The sequence below is a fragment of the Cydia strobilella genome, chromosome 1 (genome assembly GCF_947568885.1).
Source record: "Cydia strobilella chromosome 1, ilCydStro3.1, whole genome shotgun sequence".
Classification (NCBI taxonomy): Eukaryota; Metazoa; Arthropoda; class Insecta; order Lepidoptera; family Tortricidae; genus Cydia; species Cydia strobilella.
The window spans coordinates 23,638,483-23,663,610 of record NC_086041.1 but is presented as its reverse complement, the minus strand read 5'-3'; the positions used below and the strand labels follow the sequence as shown (position 1 = coordinate 23,663,610).

At 36.3% G+C, this 25,128-nt stretch overlaps 1 protein-coding gene across 1 annotated transcript in view; it reads left to right on the top strand.

The window, feature by feature from the left end:
• The window catches only part of LOC134742086 (ATP-binding cassette subfamily G member 4-like), a 49,873-nt gene extending 25,837 nt beyond the window's left edge, over positions 1-24,036 (top strand). The window contains exons 3-10 of the mRNA XM_063675023.1: positions 5,926-6,112; positions 7,300-7,445; positions 13,606-13,844; positions 17,915-18,025; positions 18,632-18,786; positions 19,001-19,187; positions 20,514-20,770; positions 21,777-24,036. Of these exons, the coding sequence (XP_063531093.1) occupies positions 5,926-6,112; positions 7,300-7,445; positions 13,606-13,844; positions 17,915-18,025; positions 18,632-18,786; positions 19,001-19,187; positions 20,514-20,770; positions 21,777-22,121 (1,627 nt within the window). The 3' untranslated portion in view covers positions 22,122-24,036. The remainder of the gene's footprint in view (positions 1-5,925; positions 6,113-7,299; positions 7,446-13,605; positions 13,845-17,914; positions 18,026-18,631; positions 18,787-19,000; positions 19,188-20,513; positions 20,771-21,776) is intronic.
• Positions 24,037-25,128: the final 1,092 nt, after the last annotated feature.

The following is a 25,128-nucleotide window of genomic DNA, read 5'->3' as shown; positions in this document are numbered from 1 at the left end:
CCCCGTAGAAAGAAAGAATCGGGATTTAAAAACGCAGTTAGCAATGATAATTGGACAAGACCATAGGGCGTGGCCAGAACATCTCCCAAGCATCAGGTTCGCCATGAACACCGCAGTCTGCAAATCGACGTCCTTCACTCCGGCCTACCTGACTTTCGGGCGACAAATGAGAACGATCGATGACAACTACAATGACTTCCGGCAAATAGTCCTCTCGGAAAACTTCATACCGGAGGTAACCCCGAAGTTGTTGCAACTGGCAGACACAATAGAGAAAACGAGAGAAGTGCAAGAGATAGAAGAAGAAAAGAGGAAAGAGCTGGCGGACCAATCCCGCCAGACCAGGCCAGACTACGTTGAAGGTAACATGGTTATGGTGAAGCTACACCCGCTGAGTTCCGCCAACAAAGGCGTCAGTGCCAAGTTTGCCCCGAAGAGAGACGGTCCGTATCAAATCACCAAACAACACGGACCTTCTTCATATGCAGTCGCAGACCCTTCAAACCCTGGTGTATGCCTCGGAATCTACCATTCTTCAGCGCTGACACCTTATACAGGGCCAACTAATGAGCTGCCTGCTCCCGCCCAGCCTCTGAGGACACGAGGCCGGCCACGCAAGGCAACCCAGCCAGATCGTCCCACCCGGGGTCGTGGCCGACCAAAGAAACAGTAAGTTGCCCTCGCTGGGACATCTCGGAAACGGATGGGGGGGAATGTGGTGCCCAAACTCGCCAAGAGATGGCGCCACCTCCGAGATAGAACACGCTAACGATGTTTCGACGTAGAATCATGACCTCCGAGATGCAAATTACGGATCGATGTCAAATGCTAGGGGCGGACTAGTACTTGGTTGGCTGCATTCAAGCTATTGAACACCTTCCAATATTAATCCTGCGAACTACTGTGATAACGGTGCGGTGTCTCTGTCGAAACGCCTGCTGGGGTCGCATTAGTTTAGTTACGTACGAGTATATGTAAATAGTACCTAGTTAAGTGTTGCAATAAATAAGCCGACTGAGATAATTACGTTGTTTTCGTCTGCGGAGAGTAACCCTTACTACAAAGTTAATTTATAACAAGTGCCATGCTCAGACATCGAATTCTTGGGGGCAAAATTAAAAGAGAAGTAGGGAATTCCTATATCGATAAACTCAACTATCGATGCTTTTCCCATGTACTAGTGATTGGTCTAAGTTTTGCTTGTAAACATTCATATAATTGTATCAAAAATATGATAAATTTTATAACTTACTTTCTTTTAAATCTTATAATATATTTTATAAGATTTTTTAAAACTGCTTACCATTGGGTTTTGGATTTTTCTTCAAGTGCGTCTTTCCGAATAACCATCCCATTATGCTATTTTTTTTATTTTGTTAAACATGAAGATGTTACTTTTAATGAAAACCTCCGCAGGACAGACAGAGGATATCGATTAAAAATTAGACTTTGTGATTTGTGAACTATTACGAAACTCTATTTAAAGATATTTATCGTTACATAATTTACTGCGCCATTAGACCACTCACTCATACAATGTCGTAGAAAATCGTCTTTTCAATAAATAACCAATTATCACCTTATCACTTGCCCATCATAAACATGATGCTTAATTCGTCATTAACTGACGTTACTCATATAATATGGTAAATATTTACACAAACACGTGTTTAACATTAAGCATTGTTAGCGAATTTATAACTTATGTCGTCGGCGAAACGTCGGTGACATAAGTTATCCTGTTCTCATCTTCAGTTACGGAGCTCCGCTTTATGCTGCGAGACCTACGCAGGGCAAGCTCAGATCGACTGCGGTGCCAAGCATGAAGTACACTTTCAGGTAGTGCCAACTCTATCATAGGAAATAGCATTGAGGCGTATTTGTCTTTTGTCACGCCTAATGTCTCCAATGCTTGCAGGTGCGTTTGCAGGTTATCGTACAAATTCGATAATTCTTTAGGTTCTCCTCTTTGTTGCATCAGTGTTAGTAAACCTATTACGTAAGTTTCTACCAGTATGTCATCTCTAGCAAATCTAGCCTTTAATGCTTCAACTGCCTTACTGTAGTTTTCCGCACACGGCGGGTAGCTTTCGACCAGCTGTCGTGCGCTGCTATTTGGCGTCATTGACTGTAGAAGATATTGGTACTTATCTGTCTCGTCCATTACTGTATCTTCGTGTATTTTCTTAAATTGGCCTTCCTGTCGAACTTGACTAGCTCTAACTTGGGCAGCTTAAGTCTTCGTTGCTTGCCTGGCTCCAGGAATGAAGATTGCGCTGAATGTAGCGATGATGCACTAACAATGCAAGGAAGAGTTTTTGGAAATAGGGTTTATAGGCCAAGCAATACGAAGGTATAGAGGGAAATGCTAGGAACACAATTTTTGACTCCGTAAATTTGTTTGGACTAGTTAGGAGGTAAACATATCAAAAGTCCCCGGTCGTAGCCCTGGTGCCGCGGGGGAGAGAGGGATTTGAAGGTTTCATTTTTCGTTTTTTTCGATTATATCTCGGAAAGTATACGTCTGAGCGACATGGCCACTTATACAAAATTAAAAGTGATTTAAGTGTTACAAGTTTTATTAAGTCAAGTTTTTTGATACCTTGTATACATAGTTTTTGAGATATCCCCTCTTGAAGGTCCAACATACTCAGCCATTATTTTATCGATATTATTAACTTGCCTATGACGTGTCTCTACGTATATGTATCTTAGGGCAAAACTAAATAACAGAATTAGTTTGTCATATGTGGAAAAACACACACACTAAAAAACACATTCAAATTGGGTCTCCTCCACGTGTGACAATAAAATAAAAAGATGCAAATTCATCAAGCATTGTACCATTTAGTATAATGCACACCTGCTTATTAAGTACCAGTCACAATTCCGGTCCGAATAACCAAAATGAAAACAACAAACACATACACACACATACACACACACACACACACACACACACGCCACTTAAACAAATGTAGATAAAATTGTATTAGTTTAAGTTTTCTTTCTGTTTTTGTTACCTACAACTTGTTGCTACGGAAGAGCGGGGCTTCCTGATACAGGTATAATATACTTAATAGGAAGTCCCAATTTGCTACCTTATTATATAACATTTATTAATGTAATAATAGTATTTTATACAATCGTGATATAATAGAGAGCTTTTCAGTCGAGTACCGTGTTTAAGCAACGAAGCTTGCTGAGTTGCTTAAGTTAAGGTACGAGATTGAAAAGCTTGATTATATCACTATTGTATACAATACTTTTTCTACGAGACAAAAATAATACTTTCAACTAGTAGAATCATATAAGTAAACAAACCAAAAGTATACAGCTAAGATAGGCCCCCGGCGGGTTGGTGAACGACACCTCGTAACTCATGAGGCCCTGGTACCTGCTTCTTGCTAAATTCAGTTTTAAGACAGTTTTTTTCTCGATTTTGGCCACCGTAGCCTATGGAGACTAACAAGCTACGCTAAGCGGTTTTCGTAGGGTATGGATGTTGCTATATGAAGGGTGTCACATGCGCGTTTCTGACTTATGAAGCAATTATTTCAACTACAACATAAAATAAAATGTTCTTGTTGGCCAACCAATCACAAAGCAGATGCGACGCAGCAGCGTGTTTAAGAAGGCTAATTTGCATTGAATCGAGTCTCCTTTAACAAGAAACATTTTATCGAAATGTATGAAGTTCTATTTTCAAAATTTTTATAATTGACTAAACCGTATCGATAAAATTCTTATGCTTGAGTCGGAAGTGCCATAGACTATCCAACGTTGAAAAGAGTAAGGTTGTAGTGTTGCATGTTAAGTTGTAATACACAGATTATACTCGACGAGTAGAAAAAATATTTTTTTATTTTATTTTCATAGATCTCTTAATTCTGAACCGGAATAACCTACAATTTCTAGGAATCCCAAGATCACATGAACTTACAAAAAACCGGCCAAGTGCGAGTCGGACTCGCGCACGAAGGGTTCCGTACCATTACGGAAAAAACAGCAAAAAAATCACGTTTGTTGTATGGGAGCCCCATTTAAATATTTATATTATTCTGTTTTTAGTATTTGTTGTTATAGCGGCACATCATCTGTGAAAATCTCAACTGTCTAGCTATCACGGTTCATGAGATACAGCCTGGTGACAGACAGACAGACGGACAGCGGAGTCTGTAATAGGGTCCCGTTTTTACCCTTTGGGTACGGAACCCTAAAAATCAAAAAACGCTCAATAGCTATTCTTTGCTTACTTTAGTCTACATAATATGTAATCTAGCCCAGTGGTTGACTGGTAGAGAATGCCTTATGGCATTAAGTCCGCCATTTGTACTTATAATTTTATGTGCAATAAAGTTTAAATAAATAAATAATCTATATCGGTTTTAACTGACGGTTTACCAAAGAGCGTCATTTCAAAAAGTGACCTTTTAATAGTTTTAATGAGGTAACTACGCGGTTTTGTTTGTGATCTTCATCTTCAGCTACGACTCCCAGGTATGTAGAGCATGAGGAAGCCGACAGTCGGCGGCCTTACTTACTTCCTTCTCAAGCATCGTTATGCAGGCGTCTACGGCACGAACGATAAAAATATTGTGTTAACGCAAGGAATTACTCGTAAGAATACTTCAATAAAATGCTTGAAATATGTACTTGTCTACAAGTAGTATTATTACTTTGTGTTTTATGTATGTGTACTTACAGAAAATCATTCTCATTTTTGTTATCACCCAAACAAAGCACAAAATTGGGAGTTATGGAGAACCAGGGGAGAGGCCTCTGCCCAGCAGTGGGACACTTAAGACGAAAGTGGAGGACCCGCGCAAAATCGCCGTTTTATACAAACTAGGGCATGCAATATCGGATGGTTTCCAATTCCGGAACTGATTTTCGACATTGGGTCCCAAATTCCCAATTCCGGAGTTCCGGAACTGGTTCCGAAATTAGGGTTTAATATAAATTTTATTAGATTTTTTAGTAAAAACGACAAATAATGTGAAATTCTGATACTTATTAAAGACAGTATTGTATTTAAATTGGCAGCATAGTAATGAATAATAAAAAATAAATAAATAAAAATCGTTTATTTCAGATCTACATTGATCCATAAAGGTAGGTGTTAGTATAAAAATCTTAAAAACTATGTTAACTACTAAAGTAATTAATAAGATTACAACTAAACAAATATATCTATCGTTAAGTAAAAACTGAAAGCTAGGTATTGGTTAGGCGTGGCCACTAATAGACCAGGAGCGCAGGTTGCCATGTTTTATTTCGCTCTCCCAATGGCCACCTCCACCCAAAACTTAGTAGTTAACCGGTTAGTCGAGGCGCTCGGCCTACACCCGGAGAAGACTGTTGCCGCTGCCGCGCACCTGTCTCATTATGGAGGAGATTCTTTTCTGCCTAATGGCAAAAAAGTCATCTAAATACTCGTGCCTCAGCGAACATGCCGAAAGCGCTGCAGTGCTTCGGCAGCCGCAGCAGCATCCTCAAGATGTTATTATATTGAACGCGCAGTGCGTTATAGGCCCGTTGTGTAAACCTCACCCACAGGCTGCACGTGTAGAAAGTCTGACAGTACTGTAGGCTATAAAGAGCATCAATTTAACTGCTTTGTTACACCGTTCGAACCCGCGATGTAATAATAATAACACTAATAACCTCATTAGGTATAAGCTCCGTTAAATAAGACTTAAGTAGGTATGTATCTAAAGAGTTTTCTATCAAACGGGGAACATTTTTTTTATTTGTTGCTGTACGATTTTATGATAAATGTTTTTTTTTCAATAGCCTAAAATGATTTAGAACCTTAAAATAACGAATTAACGTAATAACCGTTATTTACTCACAACTTATTGTCGATTGGTATTATTAAATGTTTATTTAAATAATTGTTTACAATTGAATTGTTTATTACAGAAACGAGACGCAAGGCAAGATCTACGTAAACGGAAGGATCCGCAATCTCAAATGGTTTCGGAGGCGGTCGTGCTATATCCTGCAAGATGACAAAGTACAAGACATGCTGACCATTGAAGAATCCCTAACCATTGCAGCTGAGCTCAAACTAGGAAACCATATTAGTAAAGAACAAAAAACTAGACGAGTAAGTATATTTTCGGTTAATAAATAAGATAACGGTACGTTATACAGTTACTTTACCCAAAATTTATATGGTATACTTAAAATTACATGGTAAAAAATACACGGATGAGATGAATTACTTAAGAAATAAAACTATGAAAACGGATTATATCGCGTATATTGAATTTATAATACATCCCGACGTTTCGAACTCTTTACAGCGTTCGTGGTCAACGGGTGACTGAGGAAAAATTACAAAATGCAAAAATACCCACATACTAAAATAATGAACAATCATAGACTACAAACTTTAAGGCTGGTTGTACATGCAAAATCGGTTCATAAGGCTAGTTATACACTATAATTATTTTTCAAGTAAAGATATATATATATATGCGATAAAAATAAACTATGCCGGCTAGTTTATTTTTTATCGCATATATATATATATCTTTACTTGAAAAATAATTATAGTGTATCCTTAGCTTAGTGTGTGTAGCCTTATGAACCGATTTTGCATGTACAACCAGCCTTAAAGTTTGTAGTCTATGATTGTTCATTATTTTAGTATGTGGGTATTTTTGCATTTTGTAATTTTTCCTCAGTCACCCGTTGACCACGAACGCTGTAAAGAGTTCGAAACGTCGGGATGTATTATAAATTCAATATACGCGATATAATCCGTTTTCATAGTTTTATTTCATGAGTAACTATCGCGGTAACCGAAGACAATATTATGAATTACTTAATTTAAACAGCGACTACCTACCCAATAGCGAAGGACTACTATACCCTTTTACAAACCAAATAGAACACGATCGATCATATTCATAATATAAAGAGTGTTGGCATATACCGACTAGTCGCCAACTAGTCGGGAATGCCGACTATCCGGAGGTTGGTTCTAATTTATCAATCTGTTATGGTGTGGAACTGGTTTTGGTACGACCTTGACGATCGTCTTGGTGATTGGTGCGCATCTTACGCACGCACGCACGCACGTACTTCATTACGCGTGCACCAATCAGCGTGAGCGATCTTTAAGGTCGTACGAAAATAAGATCAAAATCGTAACAAGTCGTTAAATCTGAATCGGGATCCCTCTGCTTTCGGCGTCGGACTTCTAATAGATTCTCGTTAGTAATCCCCTTCTTTACTTACCGCCCATAATGCACAATGCCCTATAACAACTTCGATATTTGTTCTCAGATAAGAGAGATTATAACTGCCCTCGGACTACGTGAGGTCCGGGACACGAGAGCAGCCCAGCTCTCGGGCGGGCAGAGGAAGCGCCTAGCCATAGGCTTGGAGCTGATATGCGACCCGCCCGTCTTGTTCCTGGATGAACCTACTAGGTGAGACAACGATCACTTGCCGTCTTTACCTATTCCCGGTTGCATTCTAAAAGAGCCCGGGTGCGATTGGCAACTTAATCCCAAGAACTGTTTCAAGGAGTAGTTTGAGCTCACAGGCCGATTTCGTTTTGTTGTTTATCACAATGATATATCATCGTACATACGTTTTGAGAAACTTATTTGTGCGAGCCAACAATCCCATTTTTTTAGTCGTATTAGTCGTATATTAACAATAATTAAACAAGGGTTGGTCTGCCGGGAGTCATATCCTTATAGAATATGCACAATTATTATTACCCTTTAATGACCCCTATAAATTTTTCAATCTGATTAAAAAAATGGTATCATTTCATTACTAGAATTATCAAATATATTGGTGGGTTTAGCACCCTAATTAAAGCAATTTTCATAGTTATTTTTGTCTGAGCCGACTGATTCGGCTTCAATCCGGCATAGACCAGGAAAACCGGACGAACGCCTTGTTGACGTATAGATACCTAATGTTTGTTAAATTGTTGCCGCTATTGTTCTTGAACTCAACGATTCTGTTATCTAAAAAACTACAATTTAAATTAATCTGCTTACAATGCAACAAACATAGTGCGTTGTAAATTTATTGTTCGATTCGATATCGAATCGATAAATCGATAACGGATGAATCAGTTGCATATCTAGACTTGTCTAGACTATGTTGCCGTTGTACCTGGTTCAAACCTAATCCACTTGATGAATCATTGTACTTCAACTAAAATACTTGATTTATTTCATAAATGTTATCAGTGGTGCCCATCAGATAGTAGCAGTTATTGTAACCGCATACATTACCATTGTGTAACTGATTACTTTCCACGTACAAGCTTTTTATCAACCCGAAGCTGAATATCAAAATAAAGCTTTTCCGCAAGATCTTGCCAAGGACAGGTTGGGTGTTATTAAACAAAATAACATACTATATATTAACCCACCCGTACTGTATAATAGATTTTTAACAATCTCACTCTCTGCACACCAACTTTTCATTAACTAAATATTGGCATTGTATCACAATTTTTGTTCGAATCAAGAAAAATGAAATTAAGATTGTTGATAGCTCTTAGCTCCAGTAGAGATTTCATAATTCATAATAATTCATAATTCTTTATTGCAACCATGGTACAGTATAGATGTAAATTATAATATACAATGTCTCACATGGACCCTGTAAGGGCACAGCATATCAATAGCTTACTCATAACAATTTATTATTATATTTTTTATTGTATTGTATGTAGCAAATTATTAATTTATCTAAAAAATATCAGGTCATAAAACAATTATTCTAATTACACATGAGGTCATTAATAAATGTATTATAATAAATAAATTATTGTACAATATTCATATTATGAAATTGTTTTGTTATAAATTTAGGTATGTATGTCATAGTAATTTAAGTAAGTATGTCATTGTTTTAATAAATTACTTAGAAGGTGTCTGTAACATTATCATTAAAAAAGTCCTTTAAGTCATAGTAGCATTTATTTATTAGAAAGTCTTTCAACATTTTATTAAATTGTTTATCATTTGCTTGAGCTTTAATGTCGTTTTTAAGGTGGGTATATATTTTAACTGCCATGACGTTTGGACTTGTACTATGGAGTTTGAGTTTAGAAGTTGACGGCAAAGCTAAATCATGTTTATACCTTGTTTCGAAGCGTCGGGGCTGGTCTTACTAACTTTGTAAATAGTTCCGAATGTTTTCTTACGAATTTACAGGTTTCAAAAATATACATCGAAGTTAGGGTCAGAATTTCGTAGTTAATGAAATGGGGTCTACAGCTCGCTGGACTCCTAATATTCGCGAGGATGCGTATGCATTTCTTCTGAAGTTAAAATAAATCATTTACGTCTGTGCTATTTCCCCAAAGGATAATACCGTACTTGAGCCAAGAGTAGGCATAAGCATAATAGGCTATTTTTGCCGATTGTAAACTAGTCGTTTTTTTTTTTGTTTAATTTTGTTTAATTAAAGTGAAGAATTATGGCTTTTGCAGTTAGTGAAGTAATCAGACCCAATCAGTACACGTATAAGTAATCAGACCCATAGCCAGGCAGAACAGTCGTAATATAGAGGAAACACATAAACAGTTGCTCCAATTAATTAGGTACGGTACGGTACAAATAACTTACACAAGTACTTTATCAAATCCAGACTAGCCGGCCCGGCCTAAAATTACACAAAAATTTTTTTCATATGTCATGCTCTGAAAGTAGGTCGTTGTTGTTCTAAAAAATGTGTAGAAAATGATACGTTTCTGCTCTAAAGCACTGTACTTTCTAAGCAAAGTATGGACACGAAACAATCTGGTCATGCATGATATTGTAAATCTTTTAAATGAATGTGGATTTTCGAGCAGCGCTTATTTAAATAATTTCTGGATATCATACAATAAAAATACAATCATAATCTAACGCTAAGTTGTCTGTGACTTTCAGCATTATATATTCCACCATACATATATATTGTTAAACAGCGTCTTCGCACACTTTACCAAAAAATACAAAAAAAACAGTAGTAATAAAAAGTATTTCTGTTAAAAAAAAATATTCCTTTCACACAAGCTAACATTTTTGTAGTTGACTTCGGATTGAATTGTTTTCAAATGTGGTGTATTTGCCTTTTTTACAGAAAAATGACTCCCATATAAAACAACTTTCAGTGCTTGGAGTAGAAAGTCTTCCTGACTACCTCAAGTACAAAAGTGTTAAAACAAGTATTTTTTTGTAAAATGACATTCTAATGAGCGTAAAATAACTTATGAAAATACATTTGTAGCATTGTACCAGGAAGCAAGCGAAGATTATCAGAAAACGCTGGTCAACAAAATATAGCATGACATATGAAAAAAATATTTTTCCCCTCACTAGCTCGGAAAGCCGACTTTTATCCTTTAAAACAAGCGGGGAAAAACGCATTTTATCCACTAGTGGGGAAAGTAATTTGACCTTGGATGGAGCGTGTTTAAGTAGCTTGACAGATAACAAAACGTAAAACGCTCATAATAATGGCTCGTTCGATATTAATTATCATTAAATAAATGGTTTGAGAATCTACTGAAAAATACCAGATTTAGCTTTATTTAATGATTTTAAGTCATAAACCTTAAAATTCCATAATAAACGTTTGTTTTTTAATAATAATGTTAAATATAATTCTGAACGCACAAGTTAAGTCGATGCAATTTCAAAACGTATCATTGACATTTCATACATCAGAAATGACTTAATCGCGTAAAATAAGTATTAAGAAGCGATTAAGTCCCGTCGTTGTAAATAATAATGAGTAAAAATCGTGAAAGTTTAAATCAGTGTGATTGTCAACAAAAATTTTACTTAAAAACTTCTCACGTAAAAGTACAGAATTTCCAGAGTTTTTTGTTATAATAGCGTAAAAAAATGAGTGATTCCAGTTGATAAGATGATCTAACGCCTGTGGATGTTGCACTTTCCTCGCTATAGTGAGGGGAAAAGTTTTGTGTTACACACGGGTGCAAATGTATTTTACTTTTCGTGTGTTAAAACACTCGCGGGTAAAATACAACTTTGCACCCTTGTATAACAAATAACTATTTCTTTTGTATTTTTTGGTAAAGACTGTGCGAAGACGCTGTTCAACAATATATATGTATGGTGGAATATATAATGCTGAAAGTTACAGACATCTTAACGTTAATATATTAACATTGTATTTTTATTATGTGGAAGATTGATATTCACAAATTATAAAAAAGGGCTGCTTGAAAATCCACATCCATTTAAAATTTACCATATCATGCATGACCAGATTTTATCGTGTCCATACTTTAGGTACTTTTATTTTTCTCTTTTTGTTGTACAATTTCCATTCTGATAATTAACTCCCCTTTCCCTAAATAACGATATTTTTACCTTAATTGTTAAATGGTCTGGTCATGCATGATATGGTAAATCTTTTAAATGAATGTGGATTTTCGAGCAGCGCTTATTTAAATAATTTCTGGATATCATACAATAAAAATACAATCATAATCTAACGCTAAGTTGTCTGTGACTTTGAGCATTATGTATTCCACCATACATATATATTGTTAAACAGCGTCTTCGCACACTTTACCAAAAAATACAAAAAAAACAGTAGTAAATAAAAAGTATCTGTTAAAAAAAAATATTCCTTTCACACAAGCTAACATTTTTGTAGTTGACTTCGGATTGAATTGTTTTCAAATGTGGTGTATTTGCCTTTTTTACAGAAACATGACTCCCATATAAAACAACTTTCAGTGCTTGGAGTAGAAAGTCTTCCTGACTACCTCAAGTAGAAAAGTGTTAAAACAAGTATTTTTTTGTAAAATGACATTCTAATGAGCGTAAAATAACTTATGAAAATACATTTGTAGCGTTGTACCAGGAAGCAAGCGAAGATTATCAGAAAACGCTGGTCAACAAAATATAGCATGACATATGAAAAAATATTTTTCCCCTCACTAGCTCGGAAAGCCGACTTTTATCCTTTAAAACAAGCGGGGAAAAACGCATTTTATCCACTAGTGGGGAAAGTAATTTGACCTTGGATGGAGCGTGTTTAAGTAGCTTGACAGATAACAAAACGTAAAACGCTCATAATAATGGCTCGTTCGATATTAATTATCATTAAATAAATGGTTTGAGAATCTACTGAAAAATACCAGATTTAGCTTTATTTAATGATTTTAAGTCATAAACCTTAAAATTCCATAATAAACGTTTGTTTTTTAATAATAATGTTAAATATAATTCTGAACGCACAAGTTAAGTCGATGCAATTTCAAAACGTATCATTGACATTTCATACATCAGAAATGACTTAATCGCGTAAAATAAGTATTAAGAAGCGATTAAGTCCCGTCGTTGTAAATAGTAATGAGTAAAAATCGTGAAAGTTTAAATCAGTGTGATTGTCAACAAAAATTTTACTTAAAAACTTCTCACGTAAAAGGACAGAATTTCCAGAGTTTTTTGTTATAATAGCGTAAAAAAATGAGTGATTCCAGTTGATAAGATGATCTAACGCCTGTGGCTGTGGATGTTGCACTTTCCTCGCTATAGTGAGGGGAAAAGTTTTGTGTTACACACGGGTGCAAATGTATTTTACTTTTCGTGTGTTAAAACACTCGCGGGTAAAATACAACTTTGCACCCTTGTATAACAAATAACCATTTCTTTTGTATTTTTTGGTAAAGACTGTGCGAAGACGCTGTTCAACAATATATATGTATGGTGGAATATATAATGCTGAAAGTTACAGACATCTTAACGTTAATATATTAACATTGTATTTTTATTATGTAGAAGATTGATATTCACAAATTATAAAAAAGGGCTGCTTGAAAATCCACATCCATATAAAATTTACCATATCATGCATGACCAGATTTTATCGTGTCCATACTTTAGGTACTTTTATTTTTCTCTTTTTGTTAACAGAAAAAGTAAGGGCAAATCGCCTAGCATGGTACGGGCATGTGATGCGGAGGGATGAAAGTCATGTGACGAGAAAGGTATTAAGAATGAATGTGGAGGGAAGTACGAGGAGAGGAAAACCGAGGAAAAGGTGGATGGACTGTGTGAAAGATGATATGAAACTAACGCAAGTGAATGATGAGATGACGGGTGACAGAGATGTATGGAAGAAAAAGACATGCTGCGCCGACCCCAAGTGAATGGGACAAGGGCAAGCGAATGATGATTTTTCTCTTTTTGTTGTACAATTTCCATTCTGATAATTAACTCCCCTTTCCCTAAATAACGATATTTTTACCTTAATTGTTAAATGAAAGTACCCTCAAGAAATACTGCTGAAGTTTATACTTGGCCGTGTTTCTTTAAATCCACATGTATTTTGCTTTCCTCGTATTCGAAATGAAAAGTAGAGGTTTAACTCCAGTGAAAGTCCAACTCCATTTCAGTCTCGGACTATAGGCGCTCTTACTGCGTTCGAGCGCCAAACTAAATCGCCAGAGATGGGTGCCTTTCATTCCTTGGTTAATAATCTATTTACTATTTTTTCCGTTATACATCTGGCAAGAATACAAGTAAAAGGTCTGTGAGGGACGATTATAATCATTTCCTATCTTACCAACATTTAGTCAAAATCTGTTTCCAGCGGGCTAGACAGTTCAACATCAAAGCAGATGGTGTATATGCTGCAAATGCTGGCGCACCAGGGCCGCACAGTCGTGGTGACCATGCACCAGCCATCAGCCGCTCTGCTGCAAATGGTGGACCGTCTGTACGCGGTGGTGGCTGGCCAATGCGCGTATATGGGCTCAGTTGATAACCTAATCCCTTTCTTCGAAAACCTTCATTTGAACTGCCCGAAATTTCATAATCCTGTAGATTTTCGTAAGTATGTTAATAATTATCCTTATCGCAATATTTTGATTTATCTTATACATATTAAGGGTAATTATAGGCTCTTATGAGCAATAGGCTTATTTATTACCTATATTAATTTTAATATAGGTAAAATAAACCTTGTATTTACCATTTACCCCCAAGGGTAAAATAAACCTAGTATATTTATCTTATCTTATCTTATATATATATATAAAAACGTACAAGTCCTGACTGACTGACTCACTTAAATCAACGCCTAGCCCAAACCGTTGGACCTAGAGAGCTGATTTTTTCACAATAGGTAGCTTATATGACGTTAGTATCCACTAAGAAGGGGTTTTTCGAAATTCATCCCCGAAGGTGGTGAAAAAGGGGTTGAAAGTTTGTATGGAGATGATAATTTTTTTTGAGTGCGGGACTTGAAACTTCGTATAAAGGCATATTATTAAAATACAAGAAGTGATTTTAGCGTTTTTAAAAATTCATCTCCTAAATGGGTTAAAAAGGGTTGAAAGTTTGAATCCATTACAAATACTTTGAAACTTCTTAGAAAGGCATAATAGCCAATTACAAAAAAAAAGTAATATTGACTTTTTGGAAATTCAACCCCTAAGTTAGTTAGTTAGTTAGTTATGCTGGGCATTTTCCGCAAATCGACATCCAATGTGCCTATTTTGCGTGAAACGAGGTAGCGCTACTCTAACCACCCCAGCTCCTCCACGAAGCCTAGCAAAGTCTTCAGGTTGCTAGTTGCCTCTTTTAGTGTGCAAGGATTACCTAGGTATTTGCTCCTATACACTTCTACCTGTTTACAGTCTAGGAGAATATGTTTTGTTGTTTCTTCTTCTTCCATGCTCGCTCTGCAGCTGCCAGTTCTGCTCTGGGGCTGTCAGTTTTACCCATATTATGTAGGTGTTTGTTTAGTGTGTTATGTCCTGTTATTAATCCTACTATTTTACGTAGTTGGCTTCTTGGTGTTTTCAGTAATATTTTGGTAAGCTTGTGGTTCAGTTCCGGTAGAATTTCTTTGGTTTGCCTGCATGTCTTCAATTCACTCCAGTACTTGTTGTGCAGTTGTCTGTGATGTTGTTCTAGCTGGTTGTGTATGTAGGATATTGGTAGAGACATAATTGGCTCGGGTCCATATGCCGGTGTTTCTGAACCTTTCCTGGCCAGTTCATCCGCTGCATCGTTTCCTCTTGATCCACTATGCCCCTTTATCCATTGTACTGTTACTTTGTTGCCTTCTTTGCTCATTTCAGTGAGGCTCCGATGGCATTCAAGTATAAGCTCTGAGGTAAGTTTGTCGCTGCATAGCGCTTGTAGTACCGATTAACTGTCTGACAGTATTAGTATGGTTTCGTGTTTCACTTGTCGTCTTGTAATAGCATTGCAAGCTTCTATTATTCCTACACATTCAGCTTGGAATACCGTGTTGTGTTCACCAAGGGGTTTTGTGATGTGTATGTTCAGGTCCTCTGAGAAGACACCACATCCTGTCCCTTCGTTTGTTTTTGAGCCATCTGTCTTAGGTTTGTTTGGTTTAGTCCTTCTTTCGGATCTTCTGTTAACGATATGGCGTAATCTTTCCAGAAGATCATAGTTTTTGGTATTTTGTCGATAGGCGCTTCCAGCATGGGCATTTTTGAGATCGTATTTTCATAGATCTTCTTGTGCGATGAGCTGAAAGATGTCCATAGGTTTAGATTCTTCAAACGAAGAGCTGTGGCAGCCGCTTCTTTCTGTATGTACAAGTGTAGTGGTAGGAGTTCTAGCATTATTTCTAGAGCTGCAGTCGGAGTAGTTCTCATGCAGACCGTTGCAGCCACACATGCTAGTCTTTGCGTTTTATTTAGTTTGTCTATTACTGTGGTTAGCTAGGTGCGGAGCCACCATACAACCGCGCCGTATCTGATCATTGGCATTATTACCATTTTGTACAGCCACAGTATAATGTGAGGGGCAAGTCCCCATCTTTTGCCTACCATCCTCCGGCATTGCCAGAAGGCTACTGTTGCTTTGTTCAGTTTATTGTCCAGGTGTTTGTTCCAGTTCAGTTTACCGTCCAGGATTATGCCTAGGTACTGTACATCCTTTGAAAGTGTCAGTTTTGTGCCAAAAAGTGTTGGCATTTCGTATGTACCCAGTTTTCGTTTATGGGTGAAGAGAATTGTGTCGGTCTTTTTTGGGTTTACCGATAGGTCATTCTCCTTGCACCATTTCTCCACTATCTTCAGTGCTGTCTGTGTGAGATCGCACAGTGTGTTTATTACTAGGCCGCTGATTAGTATTACTAAGTCATCTGCGTACCCTATGATCACAAAATGTTTGTTGTTTAGTTTTGTTATCAAATCGTTTACATCCAGGTTCCAAAGCAATGGTGAGAGTACTCCTCCCTGGGGGCATCCTCTCATGACTAGTGCCTGGTGATTTTGATTTTCTGTTAGTCTTATTATTCTCTGTCTTAGCATATTCATTATCCATTCGATTATGAGCGGGTTGGTTCCATGTCTATGCAATGCTTGTTGAATGCTGCTGAAATTGGTCTTGTCAAAGGCTCCCTCTATGTCGATGAAGGTGCCTAGACAGGAGTTTTTGCTCGCCAACGCATTCTCTATGTTGCTTACTACAGCGTGGAGAGCTGAGTCAGTTGATTCCCCTAAGGGGGTTAAAAAGGGGATGAATTTTTGTCTTGGGCTTCAAATTTTATAATATAAATGTTTATTAATTATGATAAAAAAACAAGACAACTCATTTCAGCGTTTTTAAAAATTCATCCCCCAAGGTGGTGAAAAAGGGGTTGAAAGTTTGTATGGAGATTAAATATTTTTGTGAGTGTGGGATTTGAATCTTTGTATAAAGGCATATTATTAGAATACAAGAAAAGTAATTTAAGCGTTTTTAAATATTCATCCCTTAAAAGGGTTACAAAGGGGTTGAAAGTGAATCTATTACAAATGCTTTGAAACTTCTTAGAAAGGCATTGTATAAGATTCCAAAAAAAGTTATTTCAACGTTCTTAAAAATGTAACCCCTACCCCGGTTAAAAAGGGGATGTAAGGTTATATGTGGTACAAATTTTCTTTTAAGCTAGGAACTTGAAACTTGGTAAAAAGGGCATTACATATATTAAAATAGACGAAAACTGATTACTTACACCGTTTTTGAAAAGTTTGTATTAATAGTTTCGGGAGCGAATATTATTTTAAATAGTGGGCTTGTAAATCTTCTAAGAGGGTTGAGAGGGATTATATCGGGAACAATTTTTTTCAGTTAGGGTCTTGAAACTTCGTAGTTTGTGAAAGACAAATTTCATGCGTTGTATAATTATTAACAAATGATTAACCGGCCCTACTGATATCTTTTGCTGCATAATGTTCTATATTATGCTCATGTAGAATAGGTATATAACCACCAACATACAAATCGCGGGCAACAGCTAGTTTACTATATTTTTGTTAATGTGAATCCATAAATTTAAGTTGTAAATGTACACTGCAAAAATAAATGACCTATTTATTTGTTTTTGCAGTGTACATTTAACAACAAAAAAATATTTTTGATAAAGCTTTTATCGCTGACTGTACTTTTTTTAGATAGGTTAGGTTAGTTTTGTTTTATGGTAATCCTGAAAAGTTACGCGTTTCTGAAAAAAACCAAATTATGACTAACTAAAATGCGGACAAACAATACATTATGACTTAAAACTTTATGGGAAACAATAGAGACCCTGTGCTATGTCCTTCCCCGGGCCTAAAACTATCTCCATGCCAAATCTCATCTAAATCAATTCAGCGGTTAAAGCGTGGAGAGGTAACATACAGACAAAGTTAGTAGTAAATTCTACTATGGACCATAGCTAGGTACATGCTTTCAACAGTCGAAACCCATAAGAAATTTTTATTCTCTCCGCCAATGTTTTAATACGAGTAACGATTATGAAGCTTTATTCAATGGCGTAGTTTTTTTCAAATGTTTTTTACCTTAAGTAATTTTTTTACACGGTCTGATTTTTTCTCTTAATTCTCACATATTCAATTATTGAAGCTGATTTATTTTGTATTTATTATTTTCAGTTATAGAAATATGTGGAGAGCAGCCAGAAAAACTAGTAAATTACATGGAAAATGGGCGAGACATGCAGTGGCTTCATAATATATCTAATGAAACTGATGATAAATTATTAGGTAAATACAAACAAGTAAAGTCGTCGAATTTAAACTGTTGTGTGAGAGAAATTATTTTACGGTTTAGACTCACTTGTTTTAGTCACTCGCGCGACATTCGGAGAGCCTAGGTCTCCTTTCTCAATCACTAATAGTGCAAGCAGCGTTCACGACGACCGTGTATTGCGTACTGAGTGCTTGAGAAAGGAGATCTAGGCTCTCCGAAACATGTCGCGCGAGTGACTAAAACAAGTGAGTCTAAACCGTAAAATAATTGTGAGTGTGAGTGAGTAGTCGTATTTATAATTAAACACAAATTTCGAAAAATAGTAGGTACGAGTAAGATTAGTAAAAAATAATTAAAAATATTATGTGATGGAAAATAATGATGTTGGACGTTGATACATCCAAGGAAGACGAGTGCAACTGAGGATGTCGTAAAGCATTATTATAAATTACACCTCTGATCAGAAGATATCGCAACCTTTGATGATTTTCTTACACAAGCCGCGCGCGCAATGCCAAAGACGAGCAGATAACTTTACTATTATTATTTACATCGACATATCGATCATCTCTGATGACACTGATTAGCTCTAATCATGTGGTGTATTTTTGATGTTTCAGAAATATTTAAAACAGATTTATATGAGAAAGTGTTTCTAACGGCACTTCCACCTCCAAAAGAGGACCCGACGAGTAAGATCCTACTAGCACTGAAGAGCACGTACAGTACATCGACGTGGAAACAATTCACCACTTTGACCCGAAGAGCATTACTAGTAAGTATAAGTAGCAGAACATCTTAATAAATGAATGAGAATATAATATCCCCCGACTTTTCCTGAACGTCCTAAACTGCGATTGTCAACATAAATTTGTACTTAGGAGTACTACGACTAATCCAAGTTTCTGTCTTTTCATTGTTTTGTTTTCTTTTCATTTGTTTTTCGGTTTTAATGATTTAATGCATGGTTTTAATGTGTCATATTCCAGTGTGCGTGGCGAGACCCCCACTTCATGCTGATAATGACAGGCATCCACTGCACCATGGCGCTGTTCGTCGGCGTGCTGTTCTTCAACATCGGCCAGGACGCCAAGCACACGATCGACAACTACAACTTCCTCTCCTACAGCGTCATGTTCGTCATGTTCACCGCCTTCAGCGCCGTGTCTATCAGATGTAAGTAGGTATTATTCATACTAATTACACAACACTACAATCATTGGTTACGGTCTTAGTGTTTATGGTCGAACTTTTCATACTTATTTGGATGAAATTAGAAAACTACAGTTAAGATCTATGAAATACCTAGTTCATAAAAAAATTAAAAATAAGCTCAAAGGAAATTACGACAAATTGTATAAGATATGTAAAATACTTCCTATACATCAAAAGGTGCAATATAGGATAGCAGTAGAATATTGTTTTGATGGTAAATTTAAGGTGCTGAAACAAAGTAGATATAGAACAAAGAGCATAAGGCTTAAAAAAGTTGTACAAAACACTGCTAAAAACTATTATGGCAAAAGGACTAATTTGTTTTTGATACCAAAATTGTATAACGAAATTGACTACCTAAGGGAAGAAAATAAATGTAGTATGGCTAAATTTAAAAATGAGTTAAAAAAAACGTTATTGGAAAAGATACCCTAATATTAAAACTGTAAACTATATTTGAATATACCTTAATTAGTTGTTAAAATAGTCTAAAAGGTGTAGTGACAATTAAACAAAAAGATAAAATAATATATCTTTTTTTTTAATAGTCATCATAAACTATCGCCATGCATGTTCGCTTTTCGGATAGTATCTAAGTTTAAGTTTAGTTTAAGTTTAGTTTTTTAAGTGCATAAATGCTTAAAATGTAAAAATGAGCGCTATCTCGCCAACAAACTGCAATCGCAGTTTGGCGAGGAATATAATTGTAAGAAAATTGTTGTGATGTACATTGAGATAAATAAATTAAAAAATATATATTCAGACTTGGAAATCTGTGTTAGTTTTGATACTTATATATATGATACGATCGTTAGTGGTAATTGACTCGACAAATCAAAACATAATCAAAATCTTAAGTCAGAAAATAACAACCGGATGCAACAATATTTTTAATTATTTCATTTCAATCACGACTAAGTTGACTTCATTATGCAAGAAAAGTCGATTTTCGCGGTATAGGTACAATATAACCGACTCTCGCATATTATGGATGGATATAGATGGAGTATGATTGTTTGCAAATGAAGGGGCGTCTCTTTTATCTGACAAAGCACACACCAAACAAGCAAGTGAAAAAAATAAGCATTTACATTGTCTAATTATTATTTTCATCTCTTTCTGAAAATGGAAACAAATACTTAAAATACCTAACGCACTTTGTTAGTAGGTAGGTATGTATATATAGCGAAGTACAGCTTGCTATATGTTGATTTTACAATAATCGCAGATAAGTTAAACGGCGAAGAATATGACTTTATCTAATGATTCTCTTTTAACTATTTCCAGTCCCTTTACAATTTCCAATGGTGAAACGGGAGCACTTCAACCGCTGGTACAGCCCGGGCGCCTACTACGCATCCACACTTGTAGCTGCCTTGCCCGCGCAGACGGTGTGCACGCTGTGCTACTCGTGCATAGCTTACTGGCTCACAGGCCAGCCGCCAGAAATCGTTCGCTTCGGAAGCTTCTGCGTCATTCTACTGATGGTTTCTTACACGGCTCTCTGTGTAGGGCTGCTCAATGGCTCTTTATTTGATATTAAGGTACGACCACATAACACCTACTCATAATGAAACTCTTCTGATTTGTAAATTATATAACAGATTTCGCTGATTGTTTACCGTCAAGCATTCTGATGCTAATTTGGAACCATCGTGTTTAAAACAATGTTATTTTCCATGTTTAAGCGCATATTAAATATATAATACCATGCTATAAATCTTTTCACGGATTCCCGGATTACCGATATTCTGAACATAGTAGATCAAGCGTTCAACAAACCCTTTGCCAGTTACGACAGCGTGTTATAAGTATAGGTAAATAACTACGTAGCAAAGCAGTATTGTAGCTTAATAATGTTACGTAGCCATTAAGCTACAATACTGCTCTACACATGACAGATACTGTGTACTTAGGTAATCTTGTTAAGGTACCTAATGATCGGCGCTCGGACATAATGCTCTACCTCTATCAAGTTTGAATTATCACACTCTTACAATGTCTTGGAATTTAAATTCAAGTACTTATAGGGAAAGCGATTGAGTGGATTTTTTAAACTGAATAAATGTCATATATTAATGACTGTGACCGGACGTAGACGGTGGCCGGGTGGTCTAGTGATCAGGATGTTTGCCGCGTGAGCTGGAGAAGCCAGTTCGATTCCGGCCTCCTCGGCCACCGGTGGAATTGCTCACTTTTTCTTTAGTATAAGTATGACATATATTTCTGTTTATAATTTACTAGCGACCCGCCCCGGTTTCGCACGGGTAGTTCAACTAATTTACACAAAACCTTTACAAATTATACCTTCCTCTTGAATCACTCTATTTAAAAAAAACCGCATCATATCCGTTGCGTAGTTTTAACGATCTAAGCACACATAGGGACAGACGGACGGACAGACAGCTGAAAGCGACTTTGTTTTATACTACGTAGAATAAAACAAATATATACTAGTGTAACTTACTTAAAATACAAATAAAAAAAAATATAGGTAGGGTTTATCTCATTGTTATACTGGTTTATACAGCTAAACTATGTTAATTACAGCACGCTATGATCTTCGGGCCGTTCTTCGTAATGCCGTTCACGGTATTCTCCGGCTTCTTCCTACACCTGCCCGACTCGCCGGCCTTCTTCCGCTGGCTGTTCCACGCGTCCTTCCTGAAGCACGGCCTCGTGGGCCTCTGTATTACCATTTTCGGCATGGGCCGACCGCGCCTCCCATGCTCCGAACTTTACTGCCACTACACGTACCCCCGATTCTTACTCAAGGACGTTGGAATGTTGAATGAACAATATTCAGTTGTTATCTTAGCTTTTGCCGGTATTGTGTCCGTAGTTATTCTGTGTACATATATTTCATTAAAAATTAGACTCAAGTGTAAGTGGTAAAGTATTATATTAGGTTTAATTGAGATTTTGGATTGATGAGAGTTGCCATGTTATGTTGTATCAAGTTTAATTTAAATTTACAGGTAGGTAGTAGGTAAGTCATCGTATTAAGTGTCGGGTTAGTGGGATGGTGCAAGTGGCGCTAAGTAGGTTGTTTAGATAGATACAATGCTAGTCACATAAACCAGAAAATAAAAAGTCCGCCAATAATCGGTACAGTACTGTGACATATTTTTCTTATATTTTATGGGGAATTCAACGTTGAACTCTTCGCACAAAAGGAACCTGATCACTCAGCATCGCCTCACGATTAAGCTGCTGTTCTTACAATTGGAACTGTGTAATTATAAAATGACAACTTGTAGTCTGTGTGTATGTAAGATTATATTTTGTCCTATATGGGTATGTCCTGTACGTGTTGTTTTACCTGACGTTGTTACTCAATTATATGTTGTTGTTACGTCACGTTGTTGTTTGAGGCGCTGGTGGCCTAGCGGTAAGAGCGCTCGTAGCCAATGAGTTTTCAGAACTTATGTACGAAAAATTAATTGATATTTACGTCGCTTTTCGGTGAAGGAAAACATCGTGAGGAAACCGGACTATATGAGGCCTAGTTTCCCCTCTGGGTTGGATGGTCAGATGGCAGTCGCTTTCGTAAAAACTAGTACCTACGCCAATTCTTAGGATTAGTTGCGGACCCCAGGCTCCCATGAGTCGTCGCAAAAATGCCAGGATAATGCGAGGAAGGAGGATGATGATGGCCCACGTTGTTGTTTTAGACAGGTAACTGCTCAAAATGTAAACACATGCATGATCATGGTTATTCAGCCAATCATATTTTGTATTTATTGTATTGGCTCAATGATAGAGTCACGTGTTTTTGTTTACAACATTAAGGGTCGGTTGCACCAAACTGTTTGTCATCGTTAAAGAGTTCGCTAAATTTTATTGTATGGAAAGTTTCATAGTAAACCGCCGCGACGCGCCGGGTGACGTGGATCAGTCTGTCAAGTGCGGATGGTGCAACTGGCACATAGAGTCATAAAAGATATAAGAGTCAATTTGTGTTAATTATAAAACTTTTTGAATTATTTCATGTTTCAAAATTTATAATTTTGGTATTTATGTGGTGATTTATAAAGGTATTGTCATTTCATATTAATATGAATGTAGTTTATAAGTAGGTAGCTACCAAACAATACCTATGCTTTACTCTGTAAATATATCAGAAGGCACCAAACAAGTAATTATATATACAACTAGGTATATTAGGGCAATTTTTGATGTGTATGTATGTTTTAATTATGCATAGGTGCTCATATAGCGTTGATACACGAGTGTGAACCTACGCATATATATGTGATTTAGTGCAATTGTAATTAAAATCCCTAAGTTCTATTTACTGGTTTGCCATTGTTTTATGTCATCGGTACGGGTATAATAATATTAAATTAAAAAGCTTTAAATAAAATAAAAAAATATCAAATCGAAGACTTGTACTACCTAAAACTTGTATTATGGGTACAATACGTGGGTATTTATATACTTATAATTATGAAATAACTTACAATCTGTACTTACTCAAGAGAAAATAATAAAGGTACACTTAACCTCTTAAAGATTCATGAACATGGCTGACTAAAGGTCTAATAATGCCCAACAAGACCAATTATTTGTGCGACAATACACATAACAAAAACAAATATTTTCATCATATATAGTATATAAACATCTACGTCCAAGAGTATGTAATTATATAAGTAGGTAAATATTTAAAGAAACCGATAAAGATAAAGATAGTTTATTATTCAAGTAGGCATAATACAATGCGCTTATGAACGTCAAATAAAGCTACACCGGCTCTAACCTTACACCTTTGCCTCGAAAATATTTAAATACCCCCTCAATTGGAGGAGGGTATCCCAATATGGGGCCGGCAACAAACTCGGCGGGACACATCTTTTCAAAACATTACATCTTATAATTAATATGCATTACTACAGAATTTATGCAATTACATACACTAAGTAGGTACTTTTCTTTATAGAAGTTTGATTTAAAAATATATTTGATTCACAGAACATACCAGTCTTAAAAAAGGAAAGGAAAATAAAATTCATAAAAGAAATGAGAATATATGTGAAATTTGCTTGCATCTCTATACGAATAACCTGTCAGAGCGTTCTTATGGTAAGCGACAATGTGGTACCTTTTACTTGAGAACCACACATATGTCACATATATTATACAGTGTAGAAGGAATGAATGGGCTCTGGAGGGAAAGTGCCTTAAAACCTTAAGTTAGCTCATATTGCTCTTTTATTTTTAGAAAGAAACAAAACTGCATACAAAGATTTTTTGAAATTCGCTTGTTTCACCTCGTTGTGGAATCGAATCGACTAAAAATTAAAAAAATAAACACGCTATTTAATTCTACTATTCGATACAGTTAATTTTAATGATAACATTTCTCCAAGAAACATTAGGCCTTACACTCGTCTGTCGTGCAAAATATCCATAAATCGAATATTTAGTAGGTATTTTTAGACCAGCAAAATTGAAAAAAAGGGAAAGTTCCCTCCAGGGCCCATTCATTCTTTCCACACTGTATAAATCTAACTGATTGTTATGAAATACCTACATAAAATATGTGCTTTCTTACCTGCGCTGTGTTACCTATAACTCTAATAAACAAATACAATATCAATGATTTTAATTGCTACTTGTTTTTAATACAGTTTCTGGTTTGATTCATGCATGTTTGTCTGTCAAGTAGTCCTCGACTCTATAATAAGCCTTCAACATCAATGACTTTTTAAAGTAATTCTTAAGAGCTGGAAAGAGTAATTTTAAAGTATCGTCAGGTAACTTGTTATAAAACCGGACAAGTGCGAGTCGGACTCGCCTACCGGGGGTTCCTTACTTTTTAGTATTTGTTGTTATAGCGGCAGCAGAAATACATCATCTGTGAAAATTTTAACTGTCTAGCTATCACGGTTCATGAGAT